This window comes from Balearica regulorum, chromosome 13 (genome assembly GCF_011004875.1).
Source record: "Balearica regulorum gibbericeps isolate bBalReg1 chromosome 13, bBalReg1.pri, whole genome shotgun sequence".
In the NCBI taxonomy this organism is placed as follows: Eukaryota; Metazoa; Chordata; class Aves; order Gruiformes; family Gruidae; genus Balearica; species Balearica regulorum.
Window position 1 is genome coordinate 20,769,735 of NC_046196.1, and position 22,486 is coordinate 20,792,220.

General features: G+C 48.5%; 2 protein-coding genes across 2 annotated transcripts in view; one reads left to right on the top strand and one right to left on the bottom strand.

Annotated features, from left to right (window-relative positions):
* The window catches only part of GNAO1 (G protein subunit alpha o1), a 137,365-nt gene extending 133,268 nt beyond the window's left edge, over positions 1-4,097 (top strand). Inside the window, exons 7-8 of the mRNA XM_075765361.1 lie at positions 1,543-1,696; positions 3,680-4,097. Coding sequence (XP_075621476.1) covers positions 1,543-1,696; positions 3,680-3,867 — 342 coding nt within the window. The 3' untranslated portion in view covers positions 3,868-4,097. The remainder of the gene's footprint in view (positions 1-1,542; positions 1,697-3,679) is intronic.
* A 3,895-nt stretch (positions 4,098-7,992) lies between these two features.
* The window catches only part of AMFR (autocrine motility factor receptor), a 30,165-nt gene continuing 15,671 nt past the window's right edge, over positions 7,993-22,486 (bottom strand). Inside the window, exons 9-14 of the mRNA XM_075765682.1 lie at positions 20,993-21,183; positions 19,225-19,328; positions 17,115-17,249; positions 15,962-16,045; positions 11,121-11,305; positions 7,993-9,652 (exon numbers count right to left, since the gene is read on the bottom strand). Of these exons, the coding sequence (XP_075621797.1) occupies positions 9,502-9,652; positions 11,121-11,305; positions 15,962-16,045; positions 17,115-17,249; positions 19,225-19,328; positions 20,993-21,183 (850 nt within the window). The 3' untranslated portion in view covers positions 7,993-9,501. The remainder of the gene's footprint in view (positions 9,653-11,120; positions 11,306-15,961; positions 16,046-17,114; positions 17,250-19,224; positions 19,329-20,992; positions 21,184-22,486) is intronic.

The window sequence follows — 22,486 nt, forward strand, 5'->3', positions numbered from 1 at the left end:
TGACTCACTAATAAAACATTCATGGCAAACTCCAAAACGTGTAATTGGGTCATCATTTCATTAGCAAAAAAACGTGCGTTCTCACGAATCTTCGGTAAGTCCAAAGCCCCCCCGTTCCTCACGGCGCCTCCAAAACCCGGGGGGGGGTGTTTGCTGCAGGGGGGGTTCCCAGGGGCTGCCGGGCACCCGTGCTGCCCCGGAGCACCTCGCTGCTGCGATCAGCTCCACGCGCGGCCTTTCTGAAAAGGTCCGGGCGTCCCTGTGCGAGCAGCAGGCAGCCGAGCCCGGACTCGGGGTGAGGGGCTCAGCCTCAAGGGGGGGTGCAAAAAAGGGGGGGGGGTGGTGTGGGAGCAGCAGCTTCAGGCTTTGTTAAGCCCCGGTTTTGCACCAGAAGCTTTGCAGGTCCAAGGTGGGTACGCGCAATGAAAAAGGCACGCGGATCACCTAAAACCTCTCCCAGAGCTGCCAGCGGAGCGGCAGGGAACGCCTGGCTGTTTGCTCTAGGAGCAAGTGAACGATGGAGAAGGTTTCCGAGAGGTCCCAGAGCCGCGTCCGTCCTGTCCGGCGGCACCTTCGCGCTAACAGCGAGCGCGTGCGCCTGCCCGCACGGACACCCCGCAGCCGTGCGAGGGAGGCCTGGAAATACTCGGCTTGACGGTGCCCTGCACGGCCGATGGGCGCAGGACAACCTCTCCTCCTCCTCCTCCTCTTCCTCCTCCTGTCCGCTCTCCACTCCGTTCTGGTAACAACCTCTGCAGCACGGGGAAAAACGGCTTTGCATGGCTTTTGTCCACGTGTGAAAGGACAATTCATCTTTTTTAAATTACAGCTTTTAGAGATTTGCCTCTTATTTCTGCTCCTGCTAAAACCCTCCCATGCCCAAAGTCCCCCTGGAGCAGCCGCCAGCCCGGATCGCTTCCCTCCACGCCGGGATTTCTCAGCAGCGTCCCGGGGCTGAAGGTTTTTCCAGGGGCAGAAGGGCCCAGCTGGGACAGGACCTGGCACCGGGATAACCACAGCGGCACCGCTTGGCACGAGGGCCCTTCCAGACAGCTCCGTGGGACCGGACTCCTCCATCCCCGTCCCCACGGCCAGCACATCCCGGCTGCTGGCTGGTGCTGTCCGTCCGTCCGTCCGTCCTTTATCTGGGCTCTGCAAGTGCTGCTCTGGGGGTGCCCAGCCCCCCGAGACGCAGGGCCCCTTCCACGCTCCTCTGCTTAGGCGGGTGATGAACAAATGACTTTTTTTTCCCCCTGCTCTTCCTTGAAGCTCCAGGTGTCAGCCCTGCGAGAGCAGCCCCCCAGGGACACGGTGCAGGACCGGCTGCAGCCTCCACCCCCGCCTTGTCCTCCAGCCCAAGAGGAGAGCGATACCCCGTTTCCTCCACCTTTGTAACCATCTCATTTAGCACTGTCTTATTTCAGAGGTTTTTTTTGCTCTCTAGCCCTTTCGATTCAGAAAAAGCGTTCTCCTCTCCTCTAACTCTCTCTTTCTCTTTGCCTTTCTCTCTCCCCTCTCCTCCCTCCGTGCTCCCCGTTGCAGAACCGCATGCACGAATCTCTCATGCTCTTCGACTCCATCTGTAACAACAAATTCTTCATCGACACCTCCATCATTCTCTTCCTCAACAAGAAAGACCTATTTGCCGAGAAGATCAAGAAATCGCCTCTGACCATCTGCTTCCCTGAATACACAGGTACGTGCCGGGGCTGACGCGGCACAGCCCGGCGTGACGCCCATCACCGCGCCGTCAGGGCTGGGCGAGGGGGGCTGCATCCCACCCCAGAGGTGGGCAGAGGGGACAGGGCACATTTATGGGCGGGGGGAAAGCATCGCCCACCTTCCAGAGCTGCGGCGCGGCTCCAGCATCCCGCTCGCGGGGTGGGGTTGCATCCTGCGCGCGGGGAATTCTCGCGGCAAAGGTGCGCGACCAGGTGATGGGACAGAGAGGCGGCCGAGGTGAGTTGGGACGAACGGAGAGGAAAGGAGAGGAGCTTTAACGAGTCCGGCCGCAGGGAGCTGTGGAAAGGAAAAGCCTTGATGGAAAGGAGAAGCCTTGGTGGGAGCCGGCTGCCCACCGCTTGAGCTCTCCTCTTCGCCGACGGTTCCCGGGCACGTGGTCCTGTGAGCTGCACCTCCCGTTCGCGCCCACCAGAAGGGCCTCGGCGCGGGGTACGGCTGGGGAAGGAGAGAGCCCCCTTCGCAGCAGAACGCCGTGAAACCACAGGAGAATCGTTCAAGTAAAACCAACGTGGCTTGGGGAAAAAAACGAAAACCAAGAAAACGGGGTAAGAATCGATACCCCTTCTGAACTCCCTAAGGGAAAGAAAAAACCCAGTTCAGATTCAGAAGCTCCAGCACCCCCTACAAATACCTCAACATCTCTCCACTATTTCACCCACCCTGGACGCCGCGACAAGGGGGTGCCCCAGCAAGACGGCACCCTCCCGCTCCCCTACGGCGCAAGTGCACCCGCATTTCCACCGGAGGTTTTGAGGTGTCTCCCTCACGAAAGCAGCAGTACTTTTTTTTTTTCCCCCCAGCCAGCTGGTGGGACATCTCAAACTATTCCTCATGGAGCTGGACGGCACACCCCGGCTACCCCAGGGAGCGGGACACCCCCCGTGGCACCGGGCCACCTCCCCTCTCCTTGGGCCAGGAGGGGAACCGGCGAGCTGGAAAAGGAAAATAAATCCCCAGATAACAGCAGCTCTCCCAAAGGCGATTTCAGGGGCGTCATTCAGGCTGGGTGGCTCCGGGGGGGGCCCGGCACAGCCACTCTCGCTGCCGTAAGAGGCTTAACGCAGTAACGCGCATTTTTCGGCTCAGAGAGCTGGCCCCTCTCCAGCCCGCCCTGCAGAAGCGAAACTCCCCCGGTGCAGCCGGCAGCGGAGCGCGGTGGGTCCCGGGGGGGGCTCTGCCCCACCGCCGCCCCTCGCCCACCCCAGAGCCCGGGGTGGGACCCTCCCCCCCGCCCAGCCCGACGGCACACGGAGGGGCTCAGCCAGCACCCATGGGTGACACCGGAGTGGCCACTAACCCTCCCCCTAACTGCCTGGGGGGGCCACCAGGCCCCCCCGGCCTTCCTCCCCCCCCCTTCCCCGGGACTCACCGGTGCTGGCGGGAGGAGCATCCCCGGCACAGCCCGGCACAGCCCGGCGGGGCGGAGCGGGGCGGAGCGGGGCGGGGGGCTGCGGCCCTGCCGGGGGGGGGGAAAAGGGGACGGGGGCGGGGGGCAGAGCTGCAACACCTGGGGGGGAGGAGGCAACAAGAGAGCCCAGGTGCTCTGCGATTTGGGGGGAAAGAGGGAGAAAATGGGGCCGAGGGGGGTGGAAAAGGGGGGAAGGAAGGAAGGAAGGAAAAGAAAAGAAAAGAAAAGAAGGGAGGGAAAGATAGAGAGAGAGAAAGAAAGAAAAGAAAGAAAGAAAGAAAGAAAGAAAGAAAGAAAGAAAGAAAGAAAGAAAGAAAGAAAGAGAAGAAAAACAAAGAAAAAAAAGAAAAGAAAGAAAGAAAGATCCTGCTGAGGGGCAAATTGGGGGGGAGAATGGAAAATAAATGGGTTTTTCTTGGGGTTTTTTTGGGAAATCAAGCAGTTTGCAAGCAGCGAGGGGCCGGGCGCATGGCGGGGGGGTGGCCCTGACGCCCCCTGCTCTGTGTCCCCCCCCCCCTCTGTCCACAGGTCCCAACACCTACGAGGACGCGGCCGCCTACATCCAAGCACAATTCGAGAGCAAAAACCGCTCCCCCAACAAGGAGATTTACTGCCACATGACGTGCGCCACAGACACGAACAACATCCAGGTGGTATTTGACGCCGTCACCGACATCATCATCGCCAACAACCTGCGGGGCTGCGGCTTGTACTGACCCCCCCGACGCAAAGCGACTTCTTTGGTGGCGCCAGGAGAGAAAAGAAACGACCCAACGACAACCAACAAAAAAAAGTACAAAACGAAATTTCAAACCCAACCCAACCACACACAGACACACACACGGGGACACACACACACACACACACGTGCGCGTGGGGAAAAAAAAAAAAGGCGAAAGAAAAACGGGAAATAAAAAACAACTTAGAATGAGTGAGAGAAAAAAAATCGTAATCATAATCATGCGAGTTGGTAAATAAAAAGGCATAAGGACAAATTATATATATAGGTATATATCTATCTCAAATAAATCCACACCCACCTTTTCCGTTTGGCTGAAGGAGCTGCGGGCAGACCCCAGCCCCCCGCAGGCCCCAGCCCCCCTCGCCCCCTCCCCGGGGCCGGGGGGCTCTGCCGGACCCCCCCGGTGTGGGGCAGAGGGGCAGCTCCCCGGAGCCCACCCGTGCCCCCGCCGTGGCCGCGCTGCTGCTCTTGTGCTGGGGGGGGGGGGGGGCTTCACCCCCCGTTGAGTTATTTGACCGTGGGGGTTTCTTTTTTAATTATTGTTATAATTCATTATTGGGGGGGGGTTAATTTAATTGTTATTATTACGGTTAATTATTTTTATTTCTAGCGTGGGGAAGGCTGAGCTGCCCCCACCTCACCCCGGCCCCGCCGTCGCCCCTAGACCGGGTGAGCCGCTGCCTCGAGAAAACAAAAAAAATACCTTTTTTTAAAAAAAAAATAAGGGAAAAATGGAAATCTCCCCCCCCGGCCATGTGTCGTAGCCAAAAAGGGAAACAACAACCACCGGAAGATCTTTTCCCATTTCCCATCCCAGCTGGGGGGCTGCGGTGGGAGCATCCTCCTGCCGCTCCCTCTCGGGGCTTTGGGCTTTTTTTTGGGGGGTTAGATTTTTACAAATTCCCACCTCGCTTTAGGCCAAAGCCCTCACTAACCGGGAGCCGGCGGGATTTTTTTTTATTTTTTTTTTTTCCCTCCCATTTTTTCACTCCCTCCTGGTTTAAGAATTCCCTGTTCCGAGTCGCCGCTCGCTCTCCAGGTTCATATCCAAAAGCACAGCTCGGCCGCATCGGACAGGCTCCCTCCCGTCACCCCCTCCTGCAGGGCCGATCAGGGGCATCGGGGAGGGTTATACATAGATATATATGTTATTTCATTTTTTTTTGTTTGTTTAGGGTAATTATTTTTTTTGGTTTGGTTTTTATTCATTTTTAACCCTTTCCAGTGAATGCTTTTTTCTGCTGCTTTTTTCTCTTCCCCCCCCCCCTCCCTCCCCGCCTTCCCTCCCTCCCAGTCCTCTCCCTTTTAGTGAATGGTGTTTTTTCTCTCTCATGTGGGGATGTTTGTGCTGCAAAACACAAAAATACAAAAAAAAGGAAAAAAAAGAAAAAAAACTTAAAAAAACAAACTTAAAAAAAAAGGCAAGAATGAAAATAATTAAAAAAATTTCAAAAACACACACAAAACCACAAAAAATAATTTAAAAAAAAACAAACAAAAATCGAATGTAGTGTTTACATTGAAGCCACCGTTTTCATGACCAATCCTTCATCATTTCTACTTTGATTAGTAACCAGACGTCTTCACGGTTTCACTTTTACGAGTTACCTTTGCTGAAGCAGAGCAGTCACACCTGTTTAAAAGAAAATGAATAAATAAAGAGGAAACTTAAAAAAAAAATAATAAAAAATATTATATATATATATATAAAGCGCCAGGTCTTTCTAAGCCTTTCTATTACCAATCAGTGAGGTTTCTGTGATATATTACACACTGCCAATCTCTTTCTCTGACTAATGGAAAAATTCATGTGTAGCTCAATAAAGAGAATGTTTGTCTGTACCCCGGGCTCCCCCCTCCCGCGCCTCCGCCTGCTTCTTTCCCCCCGCGCCTGCCTGCCTCCTTCCTAAGGGAGGAAGGGAAGAAAAAAAAATAAAAAAAAATATTAAAACCCACATTATTGTGGGGATAGCACGGGCAGGAGGGGTTGAGCTAAGAATTGGGTGTAAATCTGGGGGAAGTGGTGCGTGGAAACCCCTCCAGCTGGCTCAGGTGGCTGCAGAGCATCGCTGGGAGTTCAGATTTCCCCCCCAAAAAAAATCCCCCAAGCGAGAAAATATTTTTATCTCTTTGGGGAATGCAAAGATAGTCATCAGGGGGACTCCTTCGGGTTGTGGCAATGTCGGAAACCCCACAACGTGCAAGTTTTTCCCCATGAGATGGAGAGGAAGGTTCTCCAAGAAAGCTGAGATCTCCCTGCTCCAGGCTTGGTTTGGTTTTGGGTGGATTTTTTTTTTTTACAATTTGGGTTTTTCTCGCCGTTGGGGTTTTTTTCACCTTCTCTTTCGCCCCGTGTCCCCCCACTCCTGCGCACGCCGGCGTCGGGCACCGTGATCATCGCGGGTGGGATGCTCCAGAGCCGGTTGCTCCTCGGCACAGCACCGGCACAGCCCGGGACCAGGCTGGTCTCTCGGCACCGCCGTCCCCGTCCCCTCCCGAGCTGCAGGATCACTTCCAAACCCTTCCCGCGGGACCGCACGGCCCATCGGCAACCCCGGTGACGGAGCCGCAGGGAAGGTGACCCAAACAGCCGGGACCCCCCACCTTGGCTTTACGCCGGGCCACCCGTCAAACGTCACCGGCACGGCAGGGTTGGTTAGAAAAGCTGCTCCTTCACCACCGTCATGCCGGCAACCCCCAGCGGAGCTTTTTTTCGAGGTTCCTGCTGCTCACGGCGATGCAGACGTATGTTGGCACTGGGGAAGTCAATCAGGCTTCTCCTCGGATGACCTCCCTTTCCAGGGAAGCAGAGCCAGCCAAGAGGCCACCACGGGTCCGTGCGCTCCTCTGCACAAACCGGCCTTTCATGGCCGAAGTAGGTCATCCTGCAGCCGTGCCGCAGGCAAGGATGCCATCCGGAGGCTGGCCAGGGCCCGCTCCCCAGGGAGCAAAGGGAGGAGCTGCTGGGAAAAGGTCTGGAACCCAACGAGAGGAGAAGTCCGGAAAAACCAGCCCAAGAGTCCCTAAAAGATCCCCACCGCTCCTCGGTTTGGTTCCAGGAGCTGCCCCCCCCCAGCCCCGTTACCCATCTCTGTCGCAGCCCGAGGGATTGCGGGATCCCGGGCAAGAGGGGTGTACGCGGGACAGGCACCCAGCACCTTCTCCTTCCCCACCCATCTGCTGCTGGGCGAGGGACTGGGTTCCACAGCTGGGACCCTCAGCATGCGGAGAGAGGGTTGGTGGCCAAGAAGAGCAAATATTAGACATCAGGGATTGATTTTTTTAAACAATATTTTTTTATTTAGCGGTGAAATTTGGGGTGGCCAAGATGCCGCAGAGCTCAGAGCGCACCAGAAGCAGGCGGAGGTGGGTCGTGCCCCGCGGCTGCCCACGTAATCCCCAGGGAACCAGGGGCTCTTCACCCTCTGCGTTTGGGGGGGGGGGGGGAAGGAAACCTCTTCAGGGCACAGCTCCCCCTCCCCAGGGCGGGGAGAGGGCATGCCGAGGTGGTGGAGATCTTGCAAGCCCAAAGCAAGGTCAAGCCCAAAGTTAGGTCAAGCCCAAAGCAAGGTCAAAACCTGTCCTGGCTGCAGGCATCCCCTCCGCTGAGATGAAGCTGGGGACATTTCGCATCATCGTGTACAAAATGCATCATGCTGTGCAAACCCCCCCAAAACGCAGCAGGGAGGAGGAACTCAAGGAAACCCGGACTCCCTGAGAATGATTTCCGTGCGGTTTTCCCCTCTCCCAGTGTGACATCGACCGCGGCTTGAGTGAAGACCCAAACTCCGTGCTGTTCCCATGCAGCACAGCTCTCCTTCTGCTGCCAGGCAGTTCAAAACCCCACTTCATTTTTACAGTCCCTCGAGAGCCTGTTTCTCTCCCTTTCCACATTCACAGCACGACTGAAATCCCATAGCAACTACCGCTCCGCAACCCGAGGCTTGGGAAAACGTTCCTAAACCCGGTGCTAGGCGGCCGCGCTCCGTTTTATCGCGACAGAAAGGGGGAAGCGAAGGGGACCCAAAGCGCAGGTGCTACATCAACAAAGCAAACGCACGCCAGGAACATGAAAAATCACACTACAGAAATTTCCAAACAATTTCCAACACTGACCAAGATTTTATTTTTGGGGTTTTTTTGTTGGTTTTTTTAACAATAGAAACAAAGCAGCTGTGCTCTGAGCAAAACCAAAGATCTGAAAAAAAATTCTTTGAAGTTTACTAATAGCATTGCAAGGTAAGGCTTCCCAAAGAGTTTTATTGAAATAAATTATGTTCACCTAAACACCGATGCAACTCCTCTCATTAAATTCACCCTCAAACGTCCTAAAAACCAACAGTAAAAAAAAGTTACCAACAATTCTAGATAATACTGGGCTCCTTCTAAAGGACAGAGATACTAGAACTCACTCTTCAAAAGTTTAAAAATTAAGTCACTGCCATGTAAAATTCATCTATGCAAGCTAGCGTCGGCGGCTCCAAGTGGATCTTGCGTCAAAAGTTCTTTAGAAAAATGAGAGGTTAGCAGGTGGGGCTGCAGCCAGCCCCAGGTCCGGCCGCCCCAAGTCCTCCAGTCTGTCTGAATAAACTCACGGTGAAGTTGTGGGGTTAAAAAAACAAAAAAAAACCAAAAAAAAAAAAGAAAGAAAAAGCAAGATAGCGGCATTATCTCCACGAAGTCCCATCTGTGTTGCTCTGGAGTCCAGAACAGGCAGGTTTTGTGATTTTTTTTTTTTTTCTATCGCGCTCCCTCGGCTTACAGTAACACTGAATCGCAGGGGCTATAACTTCGCCTTACACCCCTTCTTCTTCGCTTGATTCCCCTCAGTCTCTCACTTGTTTCTGGCCATAAAAGGCAAATAACGCAGCGCCGGGAACGAACAGAGCCAGGCGTCTGCCAGCGCAGAAAAGCCCAGCAACAGTAAACGCACTATTTTATGCTGGAATTGATGCGAATCAGCGCTTGGCTGCACAATTCATGAATTCGGCTTTATTTTCTGCATTAGGTAGCTAGAAAACTTCCAGCCGGTGTAAGAACTGACTTTCCAGCGATGCTACCTCGCCCTTCAAGCCGGCCTACGTAACACTCTTCGCTGTCAACACGAACAGGGACTGAAGAGCGGGCGCCTGCTCGTCTAACACAGGGTTTGCTGCAAATTTCTAAACTTTCTTCCCACTTGGAATAACTCTCCCTGATTTCAAGCTGAACATGCCGGTGCCCTCCGCGACCTGCACCCACAGCTGCGAATTCGGGAACACGATTCCCCCAGGCTCTGCTGTGCGGTCAAGCCCAATATCTCAAGCTAGCTGCAGAAATCACGCCCGTGGTTTAGAAATTGCCTTTCTGTTTGTGAAGGGAATTAACGTCACATAGAAAATATTACCAAAAAAAAAAAAAAAAAAAAGGTTAATTTGTCAACTGTCCAAACATTATTAGACCACATGCTTTATACAGCAAAGAGGCAGCCAGCTCACTCGGCAGCACAGCTAGCTGAACTCCGAAGAGACACTTTCCTGCTGGTATAGAAAGCGCAGGGGGGTTTTTTTGTATTTAATTTATTTATTCAACATTGCTCACGAGGAGGAGGAAGGAGAGGCAACGAGCGCTAAGAGTTTTGCTGCATCTGAAGTCTCCGTTCGGCGGCGGCAGCGAGCGTCCTGCGACGCAGGGTGACGGGATCGGCGGACACTCCCTCAGGTGGAGGAGAGGGCTTCTCTGTGGTCAAGTCCTCATCGGAGGTTTTGTTTAAATAACGCCTGCAAGAGGGAGAAGGAAAAGGTGGGTGAGCAGAGCCCAGCTCATTTTGGCTCTGGAAAATACATCGCTGGTACAGCCATGAAGTAAGGGAGGGTGCAAGGCACACTGAAAGCAGGGAAAAACTTTGATAAAAGTGCACACGAGCTACATATTTAAAAAAAAAAAAAAAAAGCCAGTATAACCGCTGACTTGGCAGAAGCTCTTAGTGTTCGTGCAAGATCCTTGTGCCCGTGGGAGGGAGCCAGTTCTAAAGGTCCGGGCTCTGCTCTTAACTCACAGCAATTCACCGAGACTGCAGGTGAGTCGCTGAATCCCGGAACTCCACCGCTTGTAAGCCGCTGGCAGTGCCTATCACAAGCGCTCACTCGGTGATGCCAGTGAGTAAACCTCGGACAGAAGGGGCACTACGGCTGCAAAGTGTAAGATAAGGCAAAACTACAAGGAAGCAGCTGCCGGAGTTAACATTCCGACAATTTTTGTCGCTAAGTATAAAAAATAGAGTAGTTTGCAATTCCACAGCTCCTCAGTGCAGGAAGGGAATCAGTAAACCAGAAAATCAGAAATACTTGGTCTCCCTAAATTACATTTTTCAAACATAAAGGAAAAATTATTCTAGGAGCAAGCCTATTTATAGACAAACTTGTAAAAGGTGTCATTGTCCCAGTTATTCATATGAAGGCATTTCACTGTGGGGGGACAAAAAAAAAGCACGTAGGTAGCCCGATAACATCAAAGGACTCATAACAACGTAGGTTTTGTAGATCCTTTCAGCAGTCTCCCTGCGATACAAAGGAAGGGACAACATTTGTCACAAATGCTAAAAAGTTTTCTCTACCCTACTAAAGCACTTGTCCTTCTCTTTTTAATCAGCAACTGGACGCTAAGTGAAGTTCACCAAGAACTTTGTGCGTGTGAGAAAAGTTAAAATCTACCTCTAGCATCTATTACTAGTCGGGCTAAAAAGAAACAGCTGAAGTTGGGCACGCTCTCTTTAGCGGTGTTGCCTTGCTGGTCGTGAACTCCTCGTGTGATTTAGGAAGCGGTCACCTGCCAACTCTGTGCTGCCTCGCGCTTGAGACACTCGCTCTGAATTTGGGGAGAACGGTGCGGGGCAGTGACTCAAGCTCCAACAGCACAGGCACCTACGCCAGGAGACAAGCTAAAGATTACCAGAGGACTCTTACAGGCTCAGACTAAAGCCCGCTGAAGGTGGAGAAACCACCCTCTGATTTCAAAGAGCTTTGGATCAACCACTTTTAGGAAGCTCTGTACATGTTGGGGCACATGGGGCTACTTCAGAATTGGGTTTATGTCTTCACAGCATCCTGCGCCTGCTGCAGCAGATGCATTCATTCCTCTTACTACTTTTTGCATCAACCCAGGCTCTCAGTGGTCACAATCCATTTGAAACCCATCCTGGGGGACTGTAACCAAGCGGCCAGGCTGGAGTTTTAGGAAGGAACGTACTTTCGAGCTTGCTGCAACAAGTCCTCCTTCCGCTGAACCAACATACGCTGCCTTTCATCAGCTGACTTTGAAAAACGACTTCCCCTGGCCTCAAAATCTTCTGCTTCACTAGGCTCCGCTTCCATTTCGTTGAATTCCACCATTTCTTCCAGTCTTGAGTTGAGTTCAAGCGGCACTCTCTCAGTCTAAGAGAAAAGGAAAAAAGTTGTAAGTCTTTGCAAATTTTTCTAACAGGGTTTCTCTGCGTCAAATCAACAAGCTACACAGAACTGGCATTTTCTGAAGCATCGGAAGAAACTAGAGTCTCACCTGCTCTACCCAATGCCCTAGGGCTCCTTTGAAAACCCCAGCCAAAGTACAGAACAAAGCTATTTCAAAACGTGTTCAAAGAGCCTGTATTCTATTACGCTGTATCTTTTATGCCATGTTTGAAAGTAATCTCAAAGACAAACACTAATTACTCATAATTAATGCTCTATGAAAACGGGGCATTTGAAATAGATTCTGCAGCTGACTTGACAAGCAACGCAACAGTAAAGAGTTTAAAAAGCTGAAATCCACGTACTAAGGAAAGAGTAGCAAACGTATTTGCAAAGAGGATGCGTGCTTGAGCAGGGAATTTATGAGGCTTCGGTTCACTGGGTTCTGCAGCATCCAAATTATCGTGTATTTGGGCTGCCAGAGCAAGGCTGGCAACTGTCCCAAGCCCGGCACGTCAGTAAAAGAAGCTGGCAGCCCCGCACATAGGACCTCTTCACCCTTGACGGCTGGCCGACAGCACTAATGCGAAAATTGAGCTGATGAATGACAATGCTGGTGAGCTAGCATAGGTGAAACAGCATATCCTGATCACATCCTGTCATATACGATCAGATCAGCTCTGCGATGGGAAAGCAAGATGTTACTAAGCGTGGCAGCATCAAGAAACAAATCACCTCAATGAAGGGTTTAAGGCTTTAGCCATCATTCGGTACCCCAGGGGATTACTCGAAGAAGTAGGATGCATCAGAGAGGTATTAGCCGAGTCGGCTCCTAACACCGAGTTTTGGGCCGTCGGCATACCCGCGCAGGAGCCTCAACAGCCGGTTTCTCGTGGGCACCATGAGGAACCGCTGCCCAAGCCCCAACAGCCCGGACTCAGCAGCATCACAGTGTGCAACGCCTGGGTTTCAAAACAAGTCGAGTCATTCCAAAGCCCTAGAGACATACCAGTAACGCCATCTCCCCGACGCAACGCCTTCAAGAGAGCAAAAGCCAAGACAAATGTCACTTCCCATCAAGCAGGTGAAGCAAGCGGGAATGCCAGGGCCCAAGCCAGAGCAGTACGGACACCACAACCTCAAACACAAGTACATCTTCAGCCTATTTCAGCAAAACCCACAAATTCCAGTGTGCCAGGGAAGGGCTCCCCGTATCACACACGCTAATGCACTGGAATAACATGGCGGGGTACTGTTGTTGGACTGCCCCGAAGCAACGCCACATCCGAGAGGAGGGAGCAAGAGCTCCACACAACGATCCCACAGATTTTACCCAGGGTCAGGGCAACCTCGACAGACCCAGAAGAACAGGCTTGGAGCAACCCAACCGCTGCTTCCGACTACCACGCGGGTGGGCGCGGAACAGGGAAGCTCTGCGGGGTAAAGCAGTGAGGAGGGCACTTGTGGTGGCTGATGTTCAGACAAGATCACTCCCCCCCCCCCCACTGGGCCATTGGTATCAGAAGATGCAAGCTAGCTCACCTAAGATTTTTTGGTAACATTACAAAGATGCAAAAAATCAACACCCAGAGCCCATTCCTCTGTCTGAGCACAAGAGTGATTACTGAGGAGATTTTAGAGACAAAACCATCAAAACTAATTGCATTAAAGGTTATGACAAGCCTCAGTACGAGAGCAGATCTCAGATGCAGAAATCTGTGCACTGCAGAAACTACTCCTCCTTCAGGCTCCATGAAAAAAGTAATTTGTTCCATGAAAGCCACGGGATGCCTCAGAAGCATCTCTAGAGTCACCAAGCAATGACAAACTGGATTCTCGAGGGGGTGGAAGGGGCAAGAGCTGCACCAGGCAAGCTTCAGCTGTATAGCAGCAGCTTACTAGCTAGGTCTGAGCAGTCCTACCCGATCTCCACCCAGGATTACAGAAACAGATAAACAAACACACACAAAATCGTAAAGGACAACCTTCAAATCCATTTTAGCACATGAAAAGACCAGCTTGCAGAAAGTAGCTATAGCTGCTCAGGGATCTGTTCTTAGAGGGCCTAACAGCAGAGTCAGAAGAGGGGAGGGAGGGCGCATACGGCGGGGATGGAGCGCGAGCGTGCACAGCGTTACGCACGCTGCTGGAAGCATTAGCATTTCAGTGCACAACTGCAGAGAACTATGTGCACAGCATCTCACTAAGCGTGCAGGCCAGGACTGTAAGAAGCAGCCAATGTTTAGAGCATTATCTCACAAACCTTTAACAAGATTTATACCATGGTGGTGCTCAGAGGTGTCTGAACTACCTTTCCGTTATGTCAGCGCTGACATCCCAAAATCATCATCTACATTTGGGAAGGGAAAAAAAAAACCCAAACCCAAACCAAACAGTCATTATCTCTATCCTAAGATCTTTGAATTCTAGGTAGAATTAAGTCATAATATGACGTATGGCACAGAGGAAAACCAACGCTGCTCAGGAAGAAGGGTGCTTTTATTTGAGCATGTTAGCTCCCCATGTTATTTCCAACGAGCAGAACTCCAATGGGCCTGCCACTTGCTGTTGGAGATCAACAAAGATTCTCAGTGGGTATGTTGATTTAAAAAAAAAAAAAAAGACGACAAGAGATGGAAAGCTTGTAAAACTTACTCTAAGGCTGCAGCACAAAGCAACTAGAGTTGCCATGGTCCCTCTCAGGGACTACGTCATAAAGTGTGAAGTTACACCTATCCACTATTTGAAAATTCAAGTCTCACCCAAAGGAGATGATGGCTTCTTACGTCCCTTCCCACTTGCATTTAAAAAGCTTCTTAAAAAGAAAAAAAAAAAAAAAAAAAATCAAGCGCAACCTGCTGAAGGAGCTTGTTTGCTGCTAGACCTTTCCACACAGACAACAGTTCGCCGGACTACAACACATTCTTCTGGCAAGAAGAAAGAGAACATCTACAATATGTCAGGTGCTCAGTTAAAAACCAAAATCTAAATCAGAAACACACAAAATGATGGGAGTTTCCGAGAAGAAGGATGCCCCTAGGTTCCCAAGTCTTCACAACAGAAGTACTATCAATAGCAAGGAGATAAGCAAGCTTGACTCCTAGGTAGATCTCTGTGGCTACGTCACAAGGGTGATCAGCCTGTTTGAAGCCAGCCTAAGGTAACACTAAACACACAAAGCATTTACGAGGCAGGAGAACAGCAGCAACTGGAGCTTCCATGACGCTACCCAGCAGCAAGTTTCTCTCAGCACATGGCAGTCTCGGTCTCCCGCTTCAGCCTTTGCCTACGAATCCCGTCTGGCACAGCAAATATCCACCCAGGAAAAGGAAAACCCGCGCAGAGGCCACCAGTTTGTTCCACATGTGCAGCCACCAGCAGCCCCATGCAGCTGCAGGAAATTCACAACTGTTCACATGTATCTCCAGGCTATCGCTGTGCTATTCTACAAAACAAAAATACATTCTCCATCCAAACGGCCATTCGCTCCAACCGAAACATATCATTTCAGCAAAGTGCTTAGCTGTAATTCAAAAGAAGATGTCACTATTAGAGCGCGTGCACTCAACGATATGACATATGAACACTACTCCCAGGTTTTTTGAGTTCTGTAGAAGGACAGACACACAGGATTTGAAGCCAGTACCAAACTAAGGAAAACTAGTTAGATCACATTTGTGGGAAGAGAGGTTTGACTCATAAAAACCAGGGAAAACGCCACCAAAACCTTCAAGTTAACCCAAGAAGTTACTGAAGAGGTGCTAGACCCCAAGATTTTCATTCCTGCAGTTCTGTTCTTATCAAACACCTGCCTCAACTGCAGTGTCAAACCAAATGACAGGTTTTTTCTGTCTTGCTAACGAGGGAAGTGCCACAGTTCAGTTCCACGTGAGTAACAGGTTGGCTGTTCAAAGGCTGCAGAGGCAGAAAGTCACACACCTCACAAATTCACTCTCTTTATAAGCCAGGGGAAAGGGAGGTTTATAAAAATGAAAACCTCACAACTTTGCTACTACAGTCCAGGAAAACAAAAGTGGAACAAGACTTTATCCTACTCGTAGGCTGTTTTTTTTTCTTCCTGTCACATTTTAGCTAGCACATGCCGCTTTATAAAGGCCTTAGTGAAGAACAGCAAAACCCATTATTGTGCTTTACACATAAAAGGGCTGTTATCTCTTGGTCCTCTTTGTAGCCACTCCATTCGCAGTAAAGTTCCCCGTGTCTCCCAGTGCTTCCTCCAGAACACAAAAGAATTCTTATACCCAGCAGAGAAATACTGCTCATTTTAAGGGAAGTGTCTGGAGACATACAGAATGGGAATGGGAAGAGGAAGGGGAAGAGCAAAGCATCCGTATTCCAGAGATGGGCATGGGCCTGACCAGACATGAACAGAGACGCGATCATCTTCTGTTCTTCATGTCACTTGAGAGCACTTTCCTTCGAAGAGGAAAAAGAGAAGCACGCAGATAGTTCTTCACAGGAGCACCACGCTGAAGTCTGCCTTCAGTTGCCTGACAGTGTTAGTTCCGGTGTGAAAGGCAAGGAAGGGCTGCCACCAACCTGACCTGGTACAAACCAAACGCGCTTATCCGCCCATGCACCTGCTAATTGTGCTTTGTGCCCACTTTTATGCCAAATTACCTGGGTGACAGTTTCTGTATCCTCCTGATCAGTACTGTGCCGTTCCACAGAACTGTTCAATGCAGGTCTAATGCTATCTGCACGCTGAAATGCAAACATCGTGGGTTTAATACAGTGTGTGAAATGGCAAAACAAAACCGAGTTCTTTGAACACATTCCAACTCTGCCCTCTGCAACGTCACGTGTTGTGTTCAATTTAGAAACAGATAAGTTAGCAATAAACAGAATGCACTGTGTTGAAAGAGAATTCTCTCTGCTTCCCCACACGCAGACTCCAGATAACAGCACTATCTGATGTGCACAAAACCAGAATTCAATATTCTTATTAACAGAAACATTGTCCCCAGACTGCTTTACTGAAATCTGCTATCACTAATTAAGAACAAGGCATCATTTTGCCGACTACTTTCTTTGCAGAAAACCTTCCTAAGTGGTACAATTCAATTATCTGTCAGCAGAGAAATCAACTGGAAATGTTCTAAAGGCTCTGCAGAAGAGCGACTGAGAAGAGCTGCTTTAACTGAGCAAATATTTGTCTCTAGTCTAGCTAGGACATTTTCAATATATTTTTGGTACATGACCGAATATACTGCATTTACAGAGATTTAAACAAAGAAAAAACAAATCCTGAGGTTTCTTTTACTAGAATTTGGCACTATATAATGTGTTTGAGACTGTATAGGCAAGCACTGTGTGCATCCTGCAGTCCAATCGCATCAATCAGGGGCAACCTATAGGGCACGGGTGATAGACTCCGACTTTCCTTCATAAAGAAAATACTCTGTATTACAAATGGATAATGCTAAAGCACACCTGAGACCCATCCCAACCTGTTAAAAGGCCTTTTTCTAAGGGCCACAGCAAGGAACAGACACGTATACCTCAATCACACACCACCGTGAGACATTCCAATTGAGTCAGATGGCGCAACGTGGAGATATAACATACACTAGACTGCCAAAACTGGTTTGGCGCTTCCAGCTGCAACCTCTTCCTATAGGTAAAAATCTGAAGAATAATATTGCATTAAGCTAAGCTGGATTCACCCGTGCTTCAACTTACCTCCTTCCTTCCCCTCACTCACTATTAACAGGCTCAGCTCTGTGGTGAGAAAGAAAATCAGTCATTTTAGGTGCATGGTCTTATGACTTACCTGTGTGGGGAAAGGTACCTGGATACGTCCTTCTAGGATGTTGTCTGTGGTGATCTCCACGGAACGAGTTAGCTGCAGATCCTGTAGAACTAAATGATAAGGGACCTGAGGGAACATCTCCTGAATCTGATGGGCCTGGAAAAAACAAGGTTTACACAGTATCAGCAGTAAGTAAAAGTTAGCTGGCAAGTATCTCAACAGAAAGAGGTGGGAAAAAAAAAAAAATGAACAGCTCAAAGATGCTGTTTATGATACGATAATTCACACGCAGAAAGAAAAACAAGAGAAAGAAAACCCATGCTGGTATTAGCCTACAGAGCAATATTTTGACTCCACTGAAGCCAACAACAAAACTGTAACTCCTATGGAGGCACCACATCATCCTGAAAATTTAGATTCCTGAAGAGTGCTTCTAGATGCACAAAAGCTTCCTGACCCTCTTTTTATGACAGCCTTTTTAATGAAGATCCATACAGAATTCACATGACTGACCGAAAGTTAGATCAATGCTAAAAAAAAAAATAAAAAAAGTCATTTTCCTTTGTCCCAGATGGGTTCCAAAATGGTATTGGTAAGGACAAGTGGAATAAGTTTTAATAACCTACTCTCTCCAGCCACCTTGCCTACAAACCAGTTTAATAGGGTCTGAAAGCTCACGTAAATTAAACTGAATTGTCAGGGAACTGTTATTATTGAATTTCAAGTTACTTAATTATTACATTAAAGAGATAAGAGGGCAGACAAATAATATGCTTTTAGAGTCTAACAGCTAGACTTCATTAAATATTAAAACCTGTATTTTAACTGGTGCTGAAAGTTGCGGGGCGGGGGCAGGAATGAGAACAATGGCAAGAAAAGGAGGGCGGAAGGAGTTTTGAGAGCAAAATGAAAACTACGCACCAGCTGACAGTTCAAACGCAAACAACTACAGCAAACTTAACTCTCCATTGTACTAACTTGTGACCAAACCAACTGATCTAGCATTTCAGCCTCATGCCTTTCCCTGGAAATACTTCCCTAGGCTTTTTATTCCGTAACACAAAGGAGAATTTAACTTATTTTCTATTACAAATGCATAACACTTCAATAGTTTGTTAACCTGGGCCTTCCCATTAAAGTAGGCACTTGAATATAAGTTGCTACTCTACTTTTAATAGTACACAATGCTAAGAAATCATTACTCATCCTTGACAAAAGCCCATTTGTGTCACTGTGTCCACTCAAAGAAAAATTAAACTGACCTTAGATGGAGAGTTCCTGCATATTTAACTAGTAAATCATCTGCCAACACCTTCCCACTCCCTGCCTGCCCTGCCTCAAACCCCCTAAAAATTGTGGCCTTGTCCTGCTGAGGCTTAAACAGTAGTGAAAGCTATGGGAGAGATCTCGCACTGAGAAAATGTCATCACTTTCATGAGATACCTCACCGAACGTTTATTAACGTGCTATAGTACGCGGTAGCTTTAAGAACTCAAAGGAAACGGCACTTCTTAAAGGAAGAAGAGGCCACATCCTTCTCTTTTTGTACATTAGTTTATGTATGACATCAACAGACCTCAACACTCTTATCTATCACCATCATGAACCAGCAAGGGTTGACTGTGCTACTGAGTGCCCCATCTCACACTGACAAGACACTCAAACAGAAACTGCTATCTTGGAGCTTAGTGCTATTAAAAACGAATACTAAAGAAATCAAAAGCTACAGAATGGGTTTGATCAGTTACCACTTGACCAACAGCTAAATTCTCTGGTTACAGACTCACACCCTTTATGACTGCAAGTTGTGAGTGAAGGTAAGTACTGGAAAAAGCCAAAGAAGTTGCACTAAGCAAGCTGAAAGTCTGCCTATCTACACAGAAAGTACAGGTACATTTTCTCCCTCATTCACCTACCTTCAGCCCTGTTCTTTTACATTTGCACATTTGAACCAACATGTAGCCTTAACTTCACTCAAACAAAGCTTCTCTTGCTCAAAAAAATAGCTCTCATGTAGCACCTAAACACTGTTTTGACTTCCTTCCCCCTTATGTTCTCCATCTACAAGCCCCTCTTTCCCCCCACAACACAAATAGAAAGGCTGAGGTGCAAACTATTAAAGCAGTCTTACCATAGCATTAAGCTGGGAGTTGCTGGCTTGTGCGATACCGAGGATGTTTGTAGTATGCATCACTTCTACCGAAAAACTGGGCAGCCAGCTGGCAATTCGAGAGCCTAAGAATAAGAAATCACCAAGAAAGTCAAGCAAGAATATGAGGTTCTCAGCAGGCAAAGTACTCCTACGTGTATTTAACATAAGTTTTCGTATTTCCACAAGGTACATATGGGAAGTTCTGTGGTGCAACTCATCCCTAAGGTCTCCCAAACACGGAGGAAGCTGGAGTAAATCAGTAACTGCCAATACTCTCTTCAAACACACTGTCATAGTGGCTTAATAATCCGAGGGCCAGAAGAGGATCAAGAAAAAAAATAAATCCTTGCTTTCTTGTTTTAATGTTCTCATTAAAGGGAAAAGTAAAATAATCTAGAGCCAAATTCAGTCCTGGAATACATGAATAACTCCAGCAACTTTACTAAAACCAGGCCAGTTTCTAAACAGGCTGAATCTGGTCCCAAAATGGGTCAGCTACAAGTGGCTGGTATCATTGAGAAAATATTACTACAAAAAGTCAAAGAGTAAGTCAAAGTGACTGCTGCAATTGTGCGCTTAGGCTCAACAGAGTACAGTGCATGGCTGGCTCCCTCCTCCTGCGTTTCCATTTAAATAAACACAGGGTTTGCTCTATGCCACTTCTCCTCCCATCTCCACAGTAATTCTGTGGGTCTCTGAGTCACAGGACAGCACACAGCTATCAGAAAACAGAGTGGTATTCTAAATATAAATGTCCTTTGGAGACCTAAAGCACCTCAAAAGTGGGAGCCGGGCAAGAAGCTGTCAGCCAGTCTCAGTGTACCTAGAAAGGCCTGACCCTGTTCTGCCCGTTATTCTCCCCCCCACCAATCTACAAAGATTGCAAAACCAGCACAGATGAAGAACTGTGCCAGTTTCCAGCATCTCAGCTACATCATGGGAGCTCCACAAGGACCGAGCCCAAATCTGAGTGTTTGCAGTAGTGAAACCTACTGAGAAGCAACAAGACTGCCATCAAAAACCTGGGAAACTGTGGAAGACGAGCACACACCAATACCAAAACTATATAAAAAAAATCTGGGAGATAAGCAACAGGAATTGTCTCTTTCAGAACAAGTTTGTCTGCACTTATCATGGTCCGAAATCACATCTGCTTTGCGAGTACTTATAACACACCACTGAAAAAAAACCCAACCAAACATGTAAAACTGTTCCAGTTACATGATTCCTTCTAAGAATAAGCTTCTGCAGACTTCTGCACCTAATCAAGCATTCCAAGTTTTTTTGCAAATTGAGTGGCAAATGGACTTTTGACAACTTCACTTTAGCTAGGGATAGGGGAAAGATCAACTTTCAGACTGTACCACACAGGGGTTTTGTTTCCTCTTTGACTGTCGCTGATTAACCAGCCACCTGGTAACGAAACGACACACAAATGTCCCATTCTGTTGGTCAACACGACACGCAATGGACAAATGCCAGCATTAAAACTGCTAACCACAACAAAGCAAGGAAAAGGGAGCACTTGTACAAAACCTTTCAAAAAGTCTCTGTAGCTCTGGACAACCTCAGAGACACTTACCTGTGCTATTGCAAAAGAACTCTTAGAAACATATGTGTTTGACAAACGCAAGCAGAGGCAGAGTTTAAATTTCAGTTGACACACGGACAGAATTCCCTGCTACAAAAAGCTGTTCCCTTTGTATATTTGGGCACGAGCATCAGATGTCAAATCTGCTTAGCTCACCGTCAAAGTGGAAGAAGTGATTGTGCTGGTTCAAGCGTGGTCTGCCTTCTGCCACTGCCACGGGGACCAGGTTCTCATCCAGATTTTCCCTTTGGTGATCCTCCCTCACGTGATGGCTGTCGGTGATATTAAGGGACATTCTGCAGGTGGGGCAAGATGTGTCTTGTTCCAGCCAGGACCGCAGGCATGAGCTAGCAGGAAAACAAGGATATTATGGTGAGCTTGCAACGTTCTTCCAAGACATCGGTCTCACAAGTACGTCAAGCAGCTGTAGCGTATTCTATACAGAACATTAACAAATGCACACGGACTGCTCAGAGATAATTTGTGAGGTACGCTTGACGAGCTCCTGATGACTCTGGAATAGGGTTCTTATTTCTTCCAGCTGAAAATATTCAAGTGTTCACTTTTTATAAATAACCATGCATATTTATCACAAACTTAAAACACCCTCCAAGTTTGTTGTCCCTTTAGCCCAGAACAAGCAAGTTTTGCCTGGCAGGGGAAACAAAGCGTTTCTCTTCTCCCACCATCCCCAAGTGAAAAAGGACAAAAACCAACTGGACAAGTATTTAAAATATACTGACATGCTTTCATAGCAGTTCTGCCAGTGTGATGCGGCAATGGCACCTCCCAAGTTTTTTCAAATATCCTTTCAAAGATATCAATACCCAAATCACCACCAAAGCGAGTACCACTCTGGGAACTCTCCAAACAGATTTATTAATACTAACCGGTGCTGTGCCATTACAATGTGTACTTAATTCTGAACATTTACTGTCTTGCAGAAAGTGAGAGGTCTTTGAAATGCAGGTTTAAACACTCAGACCTGTCTACTGTTTGATTCAGACTGATCTGACCTGGCTGCAGTATTCGTTGGCATGTTAAACCTAATTTTCAGTATGGAAGAACTGAATTTCACAGAACTGAACACATTCCAATATTATACACTTGCAGAGTGGGTTGGTTTCCAGCAGAAGCTCTCAAAACACTCTGGAAAGGTAGAGACACACAAAAAGGTCAAATAAAGGCACAGATCAGACATCTGGGCTGACAGAACAAGGAAAAAGCCCTAACTGCAGGACTAGAGCAAAGTCAAGCATACAAGCACTCTGCATGATTCCTGGAGCTGTAGTGTATAGACATATTGCCAAAGTGTTTTCCATCGTATTTAAATGGAGGGATACGCAGTGTTCAGAAATTACAATGATGGGTTTCCCAGAAACAATGAAAGCACTACAGTAAAAATCTACCATCTCCTACCACCTCGGTCATCGACACAGCATGTTAGCACTGCCGATGCCGTCCAACTTCGTCTCCATTACTACAGCAAAACCACCCTGCACGCAGCGAACTCAAACCTCTGCTACAGTTGTACTCAAAAGGTCGCTTGTGAAACACCTGGAGCAACACAAGCTACAACCACGCTGCTGCTTCTCAACGGCTCCGGCGTGGAAGGGACACAAACTCCTTTCAGCTTGCATCAGCAAAATC